This window comes from Pseudophryne corroboree, chromosome 6 (assembly GCF_028390025.1).
Source record: "Pseudophryne corroboree isolate aPseCor3 chromosome 6, aPseCor3.hap2, whole genome shotgun sequence".
Taxonomy (NCBI): Eukaryota; Metazoa; Chordata; class Amphibia; order Anura; family Myobatrachidae; genus Pseudophryne; species Pseudophryne corroboree.
This window is the reverse complement of record NC_086449.1, coordinates 569,439,348-569,454,351: the sequence shown is the minus strand read 5'-3', so window position 1 is coordinate 569,454,351 and position 15,004 is coordinate 569,439,348. Positions and strand designations below refer to the sequence as shown.

Sequence of the window (15,004 nt, the reverse complement as noted above, 5' to 3'; positions counted from 1 at the left end):
GGTTATAGCTGGAGTCACTGTGGTTGACGCACCAGACGCGCCTGATCCACGGAGAGTTGTCTGAATCCCATCCAGCCGAGTAGAGAGATCCTGGAGACAGCGGATGATGTGGCCCTGTGCAGCCTCCTGATGTTCTAGTCGGGCTGCCAGTTCTTGCATCGGCCTGGCCGCTTGATCCTGGTCTCCGGCTGGATTCATTAGGTCAGTGCTTACTGTCACAACTGAGGGCCTGAGCTGACGGGAGGCAGCCTCAGTTGTAGGGGCTGAGATGTACCGGAACCTGGGAGGTTGTATCAGACCCCTGGACATGTAAGTAACATGAATAATAACTGCCCGAAGGCGTGACCACGACAACTTGGATAAAAGTCAATGATGTTTATTATGACAACTCCGCAACACAGCAGCAGTAAAAGAAAACGTAAAAGTCAGCAAAGAATAAATACAGTTCCTGGGTACTACAGGATGGCAGGAGCCACAGGGCACTGGTAGTGTGAGATAGTTCTTATGATCTTCTAGATGGAAAGTCCTTACCAGGCCCGACTGTAGCAATGGAGATAACCCAGGATTGTGCCAGCTGGTGTTCCAGGAAAAGCTGGGTTGCTGAAGATAAAACAGCTGCTGTGGATACTGGCTGGAACCAGACTGTTGTTAGCACGGAGTGGATACTGGTTGGAACCAGTTAAATAATAAATGAACTTGGGAGCGATGAAATATGAACTGAAATGTAGAACTTGAGAGCGGAGAAATAATAATACCGGTGGAGAGTGGTAAAGTGTAGAAAGGACACCGGCCCTTTAAGGGAAGCTGTACTCTGCTGGAAGCTGAGCTGGAAGCAGGTAATGTTGTAGCTGGAAACAGATGAATCCACAATGGATTGGAGAGTCAGGCTACACCGCAGGTGGAATGCTGGTGCGGGTCTCTATGGTGGAAGTCTTGAGACAGGAGCTGGAACCTGGAAGACAATCACAGGAGAGAGACAAACAGGAACTAGGTTTGACAACCAAAGCACTGACGCCTTCCTTGCTCAGGCACAGTGTATTTATACCTGCAGCAAGGAAGGGATTGGCTAGGCAATTATGCAGATTATCAATACTGAGAACAGATTGGTGGAAATGATCAGCTGACAGAATCCAAGATGGCTGCGCCCATGCAGACACTTGGAGGGAAGTTTGGTTTGTAATCCATGTGGTAATGAAAACAGTAATGGCGGCGCCGGCCACCGGAGACAGGAGGCGCCAGGCTGACAGATGCACATCCAACCACGCGGACACAGCGGAGGCCGCGGCTGACGTAATCGCCACTCAGACACTCTGCATGCAGAAGTTCAGGGACGGCGGCGGAGGCCGCGGGAGACGCCATGCCAGGTGTAATATGGCGTTTACTGTGACAGCGTCCCAGAGTGACAGGAGAGGATACAGGAATGTACACATCAGGATAACAGATGGAATCCGGTCCTGGAGCGCTGAGCCAGCCTTAGGAGGCATCTGATGGGTAAGAAATGGCGTCCAGATACCCGGATCGTGACACTGGAAGGCCAGCCTGTACATAAGCATGTGCAATCACCATTCTAATCCATCTGGCCAGGGTCTGCTTGTGAGCAGGCCAGCCACTTTTGTGAAAACCAAAGAGAGAATCCGACTTCCTGATGGAGGCAGTTCTCTTCACACGGATACGGAGAGCACATACCACATCCAAAGACCGCTCTTTGGTAGACAATTCAGGAGAGGACAAGGCTGGAACCACAATCTCCTTATTAAGGTGGAAAGAAGACACCACCTTAGGTAAATACCCGGCACATGTTCTAAGAACCGCCCGATCACGGTGAAAAAATAAGAATTTACTCACCGGTAATTCTATTTCTCGTAGTCCGTAGTGGATGCTGGGGACTCCGTAAGGACCATGGGGAATAGACGGGCTCCGCAGGAGACTGGGCACTCTAAAGAAAGATTCAGTACTATCTGGTGTGCACTGGCTCCTCCCTCTATGCCCCTCCTCCATACCTCAGTTAAGGAAACTGTGCCCGGAAGAGCTGACATTACAAGGAAAGGATTTTGGAATCCAGGGTAAGACTCATACCAGCCACACCAATCACACTGTACAACTTGTGATAAACTTACCCAGTTAACAGTATGAACAACAACTGAGCATCACTCAACCGATGCTACATAACCATAACCCTTTGTTAAGCAATAACTATATACACGTATTGCAGAAAGTCCGCACTTGGGACGGGTGCCCAGCATCCACTACGGACTACAAGAAATAGAATTACCGGTGAGTAAATTCTTATTTTCTCTAACGTCCTAGTGGATGCTGGGTACTCCGTAAGGACCATGGGGATTATACCAAAGCTCCCAAACGGGCGGGAGAGTGCGGATGACTCTGCAGCACCGAATGGGCAAACACAAGGTCCTCCTCAGCCAGGGTATCAAACCTGTAGAATTTTGCAAAAGTGTTTGAACCCGACCAAGTAGCAGCTCGGCAAAGCTGTAATGCCGAGACCCCTCGGGCAGCTGCCCAAGAAGAGCCCACTTTCCTTGTGGAATGGGCTTTCACTGATTTCGGCTGCGGCAATCCCGCCGCAGAATGAGCCTGCTGAATCGTGTTACAGATCCAGTGAGCAATAGTTTGCTTTGAAGCAGGAGCACCCAGCTTGTTGGATGCATACAGGATAAACAGCGAGTCAGTCTTCCTGACTCCAGCCGTTCTGGTTACATAAATCTTCAAAGCCCGGACTACGTCCAGCAACTTGGAGTCCTCCAAGTCACGAGTAGCCGCAGGCACCACAATAGGTTGGTTCAAATGAAAAGATGACACCACCTTTGGCAGAAACTGCGGACGAGTCCGCAATTCTGCCCTGTCCATATGGAAAACCAGATAGGGGCTTTTACCTGACAAAGCCGCCAATTCTGACACACGCCTAGCTGAAGCTAAAGCCAACAGCATGACCACTTTCCACGTGAGATACTTTAGTTCCACAGTCTTAAGTGGCTCAAACCAGTGGGATTTCAGGAAATCCAACACCACGTTAAGATCCCAAGGTGCCACTGGTGGCACAAAAGGGGGCTGAATATGCAGCACTCCCTTAACAAACGTCTGAACCTCAGGCAGTGAAGCCAGTTCTTTTTGAAAGAAGATGGATAGGGCCGAAATCTGGACCTTTATGGACCCTAATTTTAGGCCCATAGTCACACCTGACTGTAGGAAGTGCAGGAATCGACCCAGCTGGAATTCCTCTGTAGGGGCCTTCCTGGCCTCACACCAAGCAACATATTTTCGCCATATACGGTGATAATGCTTTGCTGTCACGTCCTTCCTAGCCTTTATCAGCGTAGGAATAACTTCATCCGGAATGCCCTTTTCTGCTAGGATTCGGCGTTCAACCGCCATGCCGTCAAACGCAGCCGCGGTAAGTCTTGGAACAGACAAGGCCCCTGTTACAACAGGTCCTGTCTGAGAGGCAGAGGCCATGGTTCCTCTGTGAGCATTTCTTGCAGTTCCGGGTACCAAGTCCTTCTTGGCCAGTCCGGAACAATGAGTATTGTTTTCACTCTTCTTTTCCTTACGATTCTCAGTATCTTGGGTATGAGAGGAAGAGGAGGAAACACATAGACCGACTGGAACACCCACGGTGTTACCAGTGCGTCCACAGCTATCGCCTGAGGGTCCCTTGACCTGGCGCACTACCTTTTTAGCTTTTTGTTGAGGCGGGACGCCATCATGTCCACCTGTGGCAGTTCCCACCGACTTGCAATCTGCGTGAAGACTTCTTGATGAAGTCCCCACTCTCCCGGGTGGAGGTCGCGCCTGCTGAGGAAGTCTGCTTCCCAGTTGTCCACTCCCGGAATGAACACTGCTGACAGTGCTTGCCGAACCTGCGGCCCTCGAGAAGGTGAGCACTCTGCAGCCACCACAGAAGAGACACCCGGGCCCTGGGGGACAGGGTGATCAGCCGATGCATCTGAAGATGCGATTCGGACTACTTGTCCAACAGATCCCACTGAAAGATCCTCGCATGGAACCTGCCGAAGGAAATGGCTTCGTATGATGCCACCATCTTTCCCAGGACTCGCGTGCAGTGATGCACCGACACATGTTTCGGTTTTAAGAGGTCTCTGACTAGAGTCACGAGCTCCTGAGCCTTCTCCGCCGGGAGAAACACCTTCTTCTGGTCTGTGTCCAGAATCATGCCCAGAAAGGGCAGACGCGTCGTAGGAATCAGCTGCGATTTTGGGATATCCAGAATCCAGCCGTGCTGTTGCAACACTTCCTGAGAGTGTGCTACGCTGATCAGCAACTGCTCTCTGGACCTCGCCTTTATGAGGAGATCGTCCAAGTATGGGATAATTGTGACTCCTTGCTTTCTCAGGAGCACCATCATTTCCGCCATTACCTTGGTAAATATTCTCGGTGCCGTGGAGAGCCCAAACGGCAACGTCTGGAATTGGTAATGACAGTCCTGTACCACAAATCTGAGGTACTCCTGATGAGGTGGATAAATGGGGACATGCAAGTAAGCATCCTTGATGTCCAGAGACACCATAAAATCCCCCTCTTCCAGGCTTGCAATGACCGCTCTGAGCGATTCCATTTTGAACTTGAATTTCTTCAGATAAATGTTCAGGGATTTTAAATTCAAGATGGGTCTGACCGAACCGTCCGGTTTTGGTACTACAAACATAGTGGAATAGTAACCCCTTCCCTGTTGAAGGAGAGGAACCTTTACAACCACCTGCTGGAGGTATAACTTGTGAATTGCTGCCAGCACTACCTCCCTTTCCATGGGGGAAGCTGGCAAGGCCGATTTTAGGTAACGGTGAGGGGCGTCACCTCGAATTCCAGTTTGTATCCCTGAGACACAACTTGTATAGCCCAAGGATCCACCCGTGAGCGAACCCACTGGTGGCTGAAATGTCGGAGACGCGCCCCCACGGCTCCTGGCTCCGCCAGTGGAGCCCCAGCGTCATGCGGTGGATTTAGTGGAAGCCGGGGAGGACTTTTGTTCCTGGGAACTAGCTGCGTGGTGCAGCCTCTTTCCTCTACCCCTGCCTCTGGCAAGAAAGGATGCACCTCTGACTTTCTTGCTCTTTTGCGAACGAAAGGACTGCATTTGGTAATACGGTGCTTTCTTAGGCTGTGGAGGGACATAAGGCAAGAAATTTGACTTCCCAGCCGTAGCTGTGGAAACTAGGTCTGAGAGACCGTCCCCAAACAATTCCTCACCCTTATAGGGTAAAACCTCCATGTGTTTTTTAGAGTCGGTATCCCCTGTCCATTGCCGAGTCCATAAGACCCTTCTGGCAGAAATGAACATTGCGTTTACTCTAGAGCCCAGCAGGCAAATGACCCTCTGGGCATCCCGCATATATAGGACCGCGTCCTTGATATGTGCCAGGGTCATTAGAACAGAGTCCCTGTCCAGGGTATCTAACTCCTCAGACAGAGTATCCGTCCATGCTGCTACCGCACTACACATCCAGGCCGAAGCAATTGCTGGCCTCAGCAGCGTACCAGAATGTGTGTAAACAGACTTCAGGATAGCTTCCTGCTTTCTATCCCGCAGGATCCTTTAGGGTGGCCGTATCCTGAGACGGCAGGGCCACCTTCTTAGATAAGCGTGTCAACGCCTTGTCTACCCTGGGGGAGGATTCCCGGCGTAACCTGTCCGTTGGCGGGAAAGGATACGCCATCAGCAATCTCTTGGAAATTACTACCTTCCTATCAGGGGAATCCCATGCTTTTTCACATAATTCATTCAATTCATGTGACGGGGGAAAAGCCACTTCTTGCTTTTTCTCCCCATACATATAAAATCCTCTTGTCAGGGACAGGATTTTCCTCAGAAATGTGTAACACATCCTTCATTGCCACAATCATGTAGCGGATGGCTTTAGTCATTTTAGGCTGCAACTTTGCATCATCGTCATCGACACTGGAATCAGGTTCCGTGTCGACGTCTGTGTCAACTAACTGGGATATTGGGCGCTTTTGAGACCCTGATGGCCTCTGCGCTGTGGGAGCAGGCATGGGTTGAGACCCCGACTGTCCCAAGGCTACAGCTTTATCCAATCTGTTATGTAAGGAGCTTACATTATCATTTAACACCTTCCACATATCCATCCAATCAGGTGTCGGCCCCGTAGGGGGCGACACCACATCTATTTGCACTTGTTCTGCCTCCACGTATCCTTCCTCATCAAACATGTCGACACAGGTGTACCGACACACCGCACACATACAGGGAACGCTCTGACTGGACAGGACCCCACAAAGGCTTTTGGGGAGACAGAGAGAGAGTATGCCAGCACACACCCCAGCGCTATATAACCCAGGGATTACACTGTACCTTAGTGTTTACCCAGTAGCTGCTGTTTTTATATATATATATCTCTGCGCCTAAATTTATGTGCCCCCCCTCTCTTTTTTACCCTCTATTGCACCTGTATACTGCAGGGGAGAGCCTGGGGAGCGTCCTTCCAGCGGAGCTGTGAAGAGAAAATGGCGCTGGTGTGCTGAGGAAGAAGGCCCCGCCCCCTCAGCGGCGGGCTTCTGTCCCGCTTCTCATGTGTAAAAATGGCGGGGGCTCGCACATATATACAGTGCCTGACTGTATATATGTATACTTTTGCCATCAGGTATCTTAATTGCTGCCCAGGGCGCCCCCCCCTGCGCCCTGCACCCTACAGTGACCGGAGTGTGTGGGTGTGCTGCGGGAGCAATGGCGCACAGCTGCAGTGCTGTGCGCTACCTTAAGTGAAGACAGGAGTCTTCTGCCGCCGATTTCTTTGTCTTCTTGCTTCTGCTGCTTCTATACTTCTGGCTCTGCGAGGGGGGCGGCGGCGCGGCTCCGGGAACGGACGATCAAGGTTAGGTACCTGTGTTCGATCCCTCTGGAGCTAATGGTGTCCAGTAGCCTAAGAAGCGCAACTTAGCTGCAGTGAGTAGGTTTGCTTCTCTCCCCTCAGTCCCACGTAGCAGAGAGTCTGTTGCCAGCAGAAGCTCTCTGAAAATAAAAAACCTGACAAAATACTTTCTTTTCTAGCAAGCTCAGGAGAGCCCACTAGGAGCACCCAGCTCTGGCCGGGCACAGATTCTAACTGAGGTCTGGAGGAGGGGCATAGAGGGAAGAGCCAATGCACACCAGATAGTACTGAATCTTTCTTTAGAGTGCCCAGTCTCCTGCGGAGCCCGTCTATTCCCCATGGTCCTTACGGAGTCCCCAGCATCCACTAGGACGTTAGAGAAATCAGATATGGTGACCTACAAGACAAGGCACCCAAATCCGACACCCGTCTAGCAGAGGCAATAGCCAGTAGAAACAATACCTTAAGAGAAAGCCATTTAAGGTCTGCAGGTTCAAGAGGCTCAAACATAGACCAATGCAATGCCTCCAGAACCACCGACAAGTCCCAAGGAGCCACTGGCGGGGCATAAGGAGGTTGAATCCGCAACACACCCTGAGTGAACGTATGCACATCAGGTAAGGTCACAATTTTTCTCTGAAACCAAACCGACAAGGCAGAAATATGAACCTTGATGGAGGCCAGACGAAGGCCCAGGTCCAGGCCCTGTTGTAGAAAGGCCAAACGTTTGGCCGTACTAAACTTGTAAGCGTCATGATTGTTAGATGCGCACCAAGCAAAGTAGGAATTCCGGACCCTATGATAAATCCGAGCAGAAGCCAGTTTCCGGGCCTTCAACATGGTTTTAATGACTGCCTCAGAAAATCCTTTGGCCCTCAAGATGGAAGCTTCAAGAGCCACACCGTCAAAGCCAATTGGGCTAAATCCTGATATACACAGGGGCCGTGAACGAGGAGATCTGGGCACTGCGGAAGTAGAAGGGGACGCTCTATCGAGAGACCCTGAAGGTCTGAGAACCAATGCTGTCTGGGCCACGCTGGAGCGATCAGAAGTAGGATTCCTCCTTCTTGCTTGAACTTCCTTATTACTCTGGGCAGGAGTGACACCGGAGGGATCACGTATGGCAGCCGAAAGTTCCATGGAATTGCCAGTGCGTCCACGAACGTCGCTTGAGGATCCCTTGTCCTTGCTCCGAAGACCGGAACCTTGTGATTGTGTCGAGATGCCATCAGGTCCACATCTGGAAGGCCCCACATGTCCACGAGAAGTTAAAACACTTCTGGGTGGAGGCTCCACTCTCCGGCGTGTACGTCCTGACAACTGAGAAAGTCCGCTTCCCAGTTTAGGACCTCCGGAATGAACACTGCCGATATGGCTGGCAGATGGCGTTCCGCCCACTGAAGAATCCGTGATACTTCCCTCATTGCCACGCGGCTTTGAGTGCCGCCTTGATGATTGATGTACGCCACCGTGGTGGCGTTGTCCGACTGTACTTGAACAGGTCTGTTCTGTATTAGATTCTGGGCAAAGTTCAATGAGTTGAACACCGCCCGCAATTCCAGAATGTTTATCGGGAGGAGCGACTTCTCGTTGGTCCAGCGACCCTGAAGGGAGTGTTGCTCCAACACCGCGCCCCAACCCCTCAGACTGGCGTGCGTCATCAGAAGAACCCAGTTGGAGATCCAGAAGGGACGACCCCTGCTCAATCGTTGGTCCTGAAGCCACCAGCTCAGTGACAGACGGACCTCCGGAGACAATGAAATCAATTGAGACTTGATCCGGTGAGGCAGGCCATCCCACTTGGCAAGAATCAGCCTCTGGAGAGGGCGGGATTCTTATTGAGCGTACTCCACCATGTCGAAAGCCGACACCATGAGACCTAGCACTTGCATTGCCGTGGCGGGCGAGATAGGAAGCATCGAATCCTGTACTGAAGCTTCAGGACTTTCTCCTGAGACAAGAACAACCGCTGGTTGTGAGTGTCCAACAAAGCCCCCAGGTGCACCATGCTCTGAGCAGGAACCAGGTTGAATTTCTTCCAGTTGATGAGCCACCCGTGGGCTTGCAGAAACTGGATAGTCAGATCCAGATGGCGTAGGAGAATCTCTGGGGAATTTGCCAGGATCAACAAGTCGTCCAAGTACGGTAGGATCCTGACCCCTTGACGGCGGAGTACAGCCATCATTATCGCCATGACCTTGGTGAAGACTCGCGGAGCCGTGGTCAAACCAAAAGGTAACGCCCGAAATTAGTAATGGAGGTTGCCAACTGCAAACCTCAGGTACTGCTGATGCGACACTGCAATAGGAATATGCAGGTAAGCATCCTGTATGCCCAGTGAGGCCATATAGTCCCCAGGCTCCAAGGCCAGAACAATAGAGCGAAGAGTTTCCATACGAAACTTGGAGACCCTCACAAATTTGTTCAAGGACTTGAGGTTGAGAATGGGCCGGGAAGACCCATTCGGTTTCGGGACTAGGAATAGCGGTGAATAGTACCCCTTGCCTCTCTGAGCCAGAGGCACCTGTACTACCACTCCTGTGTCCAGGAGGGACTGTACCACCGAATGAAAAGTTTTTGCCTTCACCTGATCCGAAGGGACGTCTGTCTGGCAAAATCGATGAGGGGGACGATTCTTGAAGGCTACGGCTTAACCTCGAGTGACGACTTCCTGTACCCAGGCATCGGAAGTGGTCTTCAACCATTCCTGGGTATACCTTAGTAGTCGGCCCCCCACCCTGGGATCCCCCAGAGGGAGGCCCGCCCCATCATGCGGCAGGCTTGTCATTCTTGGAAGCAGGCTGACGGGCAGCCCAGGCCCGTTTGGGTTTGGGCTTAGTGGGTTTGGAAGTGCGAACCTGTTTTGGGTACGCCTGACCTTTTGCTTCCCCTGAAGGATGAAAGGAGCGAAAGGAAGTACTCTTAGCCTTCGGCACCGAAGGAGCAGTACTAGGAAGACATGCTGTTTTAGCAGACGCTAAGTCAGCCACTATCTTGTTGAGGTCTTTTCCGAAAAGAATGTATCCTTTGAAGGGGAGTACCTCCAGGGTTTTCTTAGGGTCCATGTCCACAGACCAGGACCGTAACCAGAGAATTCGGCGAACCAGAATGGACGTAGTAGAAGCCTTGGACACCAGAATACCCGCATCAGAAGCCGCCTCTTTAATGTAATGAGATGCTGTAACAATATACGACAGGCATTGTCTAGCTTGATCAGAAGCATTGGAAGGCAACTCCGCCTCCAGCTCCTGAGCCCACGCTTCCACAGCTTCAGCAGCCCATGTCGCTGCAATAGTGGGTCTATGCACCGCACTGTTTAGGGTGTAGATTGCCTTCAAACAACCCTCCACACGCTTGTCCGTCGGCTTTCTCAAGGACGTGACGGTAGTTACAGGCAGAGCTGAGGATACTACCTGCCGCGCCACTTGCGAATCCACTGGCGGGGGTGTTTCCCAATTTTAACTTAGCTCCACAGCGAGGGGGTAGCGAGCCAGCATCTTCTTGTGAGGCGTGAACTTCTTTCCTGAATTTTCCCAGGACTCCTGACGTATGTCAACTAAATGTTCAGAGTGAGGTAAAACTTGTTTAACCACCTTCTGACGTTTAAACCTGTCCGGATTCTTAGGGGCTGCGTCAGGCTCCGGTTCATCATCAACCTGAAGATTGAGCCTGATAACCTCTAACAAGTCAGGAACATCCACCTGTGAAACAACTTTCCCATCAGAAGCATCAGGATCAGAATCTGTGGGGTCCCTATAAACGCCATCCTCATCAGAAGAGGTGTTTGGGACGTTGGTGGATTGTGAGGAAGTAATTGCCCGCTTAGAGGACCCCTTGGTCTTAGGCGGGCGAGGGTTAGACTTTTGAGCAGTCAGTGATTGGTTCAATTGCTGTAACTGATTGGACAGTTGATCTGCCCACGGCGGGTTAACGGCGGGAACCATAAGCGGTTGTACCAGTACAGGTGGTCCCATAGGGGGCGTATTCAATAGCGTGGAGAAGGTAGCCCAAGGTGGGTAATTTTGCACCCCCGTTGCTACAGTCCCACTGGGTGGTAAGGAACCCCCAGAACCTGAACCCTCATCTGCTATGTTATCCTCAAATGTGTCTGCAGCATCAACACAACGGATCAGCCCCAGCTCCGTTGCCCTTTGTAACTGACATAATCAAAAGCTCAATGCAAGGCAACACAGTACAATATTAGCTGCACAATACCTGGCAAGAACTTCCTGTGCAGTGTATCAGCACAAACAGGGAATTCAAGAGTTATATGGTGACTAAAAATCACAGAGAAAAATACACTGAGTATATCCTTTGAACTGCCTATATTATGATAAACCTGACACACTTAGCCCCCTCAGGTTATAGAATATAGGGATAGCAATCTGAGTGAGATACACGAAATGGAGGTCACACAGCAGCTACATGCACACACACAGAGTCAGAGTTTGTACAATGCAGAAATTATGACATGCAATAAAATGACAATGTACTAGCAATACAGGGTAGTACTATGTATAGCTATACACTTAATAGATATAACAATGCACAGTAAAGACTGGATGTATATCACAGGGTACTTGTACGAAATAACCCTGACTAAATGCACTTTTTCTTAACTAACACTGTCAGCAGACATGTAGAATACTTAAGTGTCCTGTAAAATGCACAGCGCTGACAGAGGAGGATTTGCCCAAACAGTCCCAGGATCAGTTCTGCTTGCTATAATGGCGCCCAAACGCTGACAGGGAGTGAGTGAGGGAGAGAGAGAGATGCAGCTCCAGGGCAGGAACATTTACTCTAAATGGCACCCTGGGGCTGGGGGAGGGGCTACAGGTCAAAGCCTTATCCCCCTGCTGGACTTCACCACCGGGTACTGGGGGCTTAATAAAACGGTTTTATGAGAGAAAACCGACCTGTACCCATGCCTGGTGGTCTAGTGTGGTCCCTATACTACCACAGTGTCCACGCCAGCACGTGCGACCTGCCTCCCACCGGCCGTGCTGGATCGCGATTTACAGCGGGTCCCGTCGAGGGGATCCCTTACCTCCTCCCTGAGTGCGGCCACGCGATCCGGGAGAACAGCTGTCGTGTGTGTGACTAACTTGGAAGAAAACTGGAGCCTCCGCTGTAGGTACCCGGCAACCAGGGCGCGGGAGTGTACAGCGCCGCCGGGGGAGGTGATGGAGCTGCAGCAGGAGATGTCTGACTGACATCTAACACAGTCAGTGTCTCTGCTGCAGCCCTTGAAGTCTTCAATATTCTTTAAAAGCTTCTCCCAGGGCTGCTGGAGCAGCCCCCCTGTTGTATGCCTGCTTACTGCATGGCACCAACTACAAAACTGAGCTCTTGTGCACGGAGGCGGGGTTATAGAGGAGGCGGTGCTATGCATCTTGGGAAGAAGGTCAAAGCTTTGAGCCTGTCGGTGCCACGGATCAAGAGCCTACTCTACACCCCAATGTCATTCCTGTGGGGCCCAGTGTACCCCGCAGCAGAAATAAATGATTCACAACTTCTAAAAACTGACGCACAGGCAAGGCATTTTATCCGCCGTGGATTGTGGAATATCATTGTGACAGCAAATAATGACTCAGAAATCGAAATAATTTACAATGATTTTAGATATATATCTTTAGTAATCCACAGCAGAAAGTGACTTAGTTCAACACTATTAAATAATATCACCTATGTAGCAGTTCTACACAATTTTGGGTATCCTCTTCTTTCTTATATTTTCGTTCTGATAAAGGGGGTCATTCTGAGTTGTTCGCTCGTTGCCGATTTTGGCAACGGAGCGATTAAGGAAAAAATGCGCATGCGCATGGTACGCAGTGCGCATGCGCTAAGTATTTTAGCACAAAACTTAGTCGATTTACTCACGTCCGAACAAAGAATTTTCATCTTTAAAGTGATCGGAGTGCGATTGACAGGAAGTGGGTGTTTCTGGGGGGAAACTGACCGTTTTCTGGGAGTGTGCGAAAAAACGCAGGCGTGCCAGGATAAAACCCGGGAGTGTCTGGAGAAACGGGGGAGTGGCTGCCGAACGCAGGGCGTGTTTGTGACGTCAAACCAGGAACGAAATAAGCTGAGCTGATCGCAGTGTAGGAGTAAGTCTCGAGCTACTCAGAAACTGCTAAGAATTTTCTATTCGCAATTCTGCTAATCTTTCGTTCGCAATTCTGCTATGCTAAGATACACTCCCAGAGGGCGGCGGCCTAGCGTGTGCAATGCTGCTAAAATCTGCTAGCGAGCTAACAACTCGGAATGAGGGCCAAAGCTAAGTAACATGCCATGAAAGCTGTCCAGCTTCAATCACACATTTCACTAAGAAGTGTATTCAGTTTTACAGTGCCACCAAGTGTGAACCAAGGGGGTCATTCCGAGTTGATCGCTCGCTAGCAGTTTTTAGCAGCCGTGCAAACGCATTGTCGCCATCCACCGGGGAGTGTATTTACGCTTTGCAGAAGTGCGAACGCCTGTGCAGCAGAGCGCCTGCAAAAACATTTTGTGCAAAACAAGACCAGCCCAGGACTTACTCTTCGTGTGCGTTGATTCTAACATTGGAGGGATGGCTTTTGACGTCACACAACCGCCCAGCGTTCGCCCAGCCATGCCTGTGTTTTCCCTGGCACGCCTGCGTTTTTCCAAACACTCCCAGAAAACGGTCAGTTGACACCCAGAAACGCCCCCTTCCTGTCAATCTTCCTGCGTTGTGCCGTGCAACAGAAAGCTTCGCTAGAACCTGTGCAAAACCACAAAGGACTTTGTACCCGTACGTCGCATGTGCGCATTGCGGTGCATACGCATGCGCACAAATGCCAATTTTTAGCCTGATTGCTGCGCTGCAAACAACAGCAGCTAGCGATCAACTCGGAATGACCCCCCCAAATATCTACTGTTTTATGAGCAGATCGTGAGGTACAAAGGGGGCATCAGCTAGGCTCCAAAATTGGTGGTGTTGGGAAGATTGGAGGTATTCATTAGTAAGCAGAAGTGCATCTACATTTATACCAAAATACAAAATAAGACATAATTTGCAGAAGATAACACGGTGGATAGAGCACATTTACATGACATGGTTGATGTTTGATTTCCATCCACTCCCAAGTAGAGAACAAATTTCAAGATCTTGTTCATTTCGAAATGACACAGACAGATAATAGCTATTAAAATAACAAAAATTATGATAATTGATAATTTATTGTTAATCAAAAGAAAATTGAATTCTCTGGGTAGCATAACTAATTGAATGAAATCATAGATGAAACCTTACCTCCAAATCTTTCCAACATGTTCTGCACTTCTCCTCTATAATTTAGAAATGTGAATAAATATGTTCAGTTAATAAATATACAAGATTTCTGAAAACGAAAAGCCAATAGGAGTACGATTTGCTGAAATAATCAGCATTCAGTGATATACATAGAGTATCTTTGGAGTGTGTGTATGTGGGTATAAATGCAGGGAGTAGATACAAATTCCACAGAGAGAGGATCCTATTGGAACCAAACCCACACTGTATAGTGTCCCCTTCCTTCCTCACATCTGTAACCTATGCTAGAGTTTATATATTTGAAATACAGGGCCTCATGATGCGTTAAGACGCATTTGTGTCCAAAATTTACATGTAAGCAGCATGCTGCAAAACTATTAGAGATGCAAATCATTATTAACTTGTAGGGGATGCAAATTGTGTACATCTCCCCATAAAGGGAAACCTGTTATAGTGGTACCCAGCCCCAAACTTTTCAGCAAAGGGCTGAATCCTGGGAGAATATGTTTTTAAACATTACAAAGGTCATACTCAGCAGCACAGATCTTTGCTCCAGAGGTGGAGCATTTGGCCAGAGCACAGCTGTTCCCACCAGGGACTTGCGGATACAATATATGAGCACAAGGGTTCATGTGGGCATTATACACAGGTGCAGCAGTTTATACTGCTGGAAATTTGGTGACTGTTGATCAGAGATGTGTGGAAAAGATAGGCATGAAGCCACTGTCTTATCTGCCGTAGACTTTTTATTTCAGAGTTTTGACTATAAAAATTATTAGAATAATACAAAGAAGATATTTCTAAAATAATTTTTATATTTTTCATATGCTTTATATAGATAAAACTCTGGTGTATATTTTAGTATGAC

The 15,004-nt window shown here is 49.6% G+C and overlaps 1 protein-coding gene across 4 annotated transcripts in view; it reads right to left on the bottom strand.

The window, feature by feature from the left end:
- Positions 1-15,004, bottom strand: part of SYCP3 (synaptonemal complex protein 3) — a 596,881-nt gene that overhangs the window by 367,896 nt on the left and 213,981 nt on the right. For all 4 annotated transcript variants that reach the window (XM_063927814.1, XM_063927813.1, XM_063927816.1 and 1 more), the window contains exon 4: positions 14,137-14,171. In XM_063927814.1, coding sequence (XP_063783884.1) covers positions 14,137-14,171 — 35 coding nt within the window. The remainder of the gene's footprint in view (positions 1-14,136; positions 14,172-15,004) is intronic.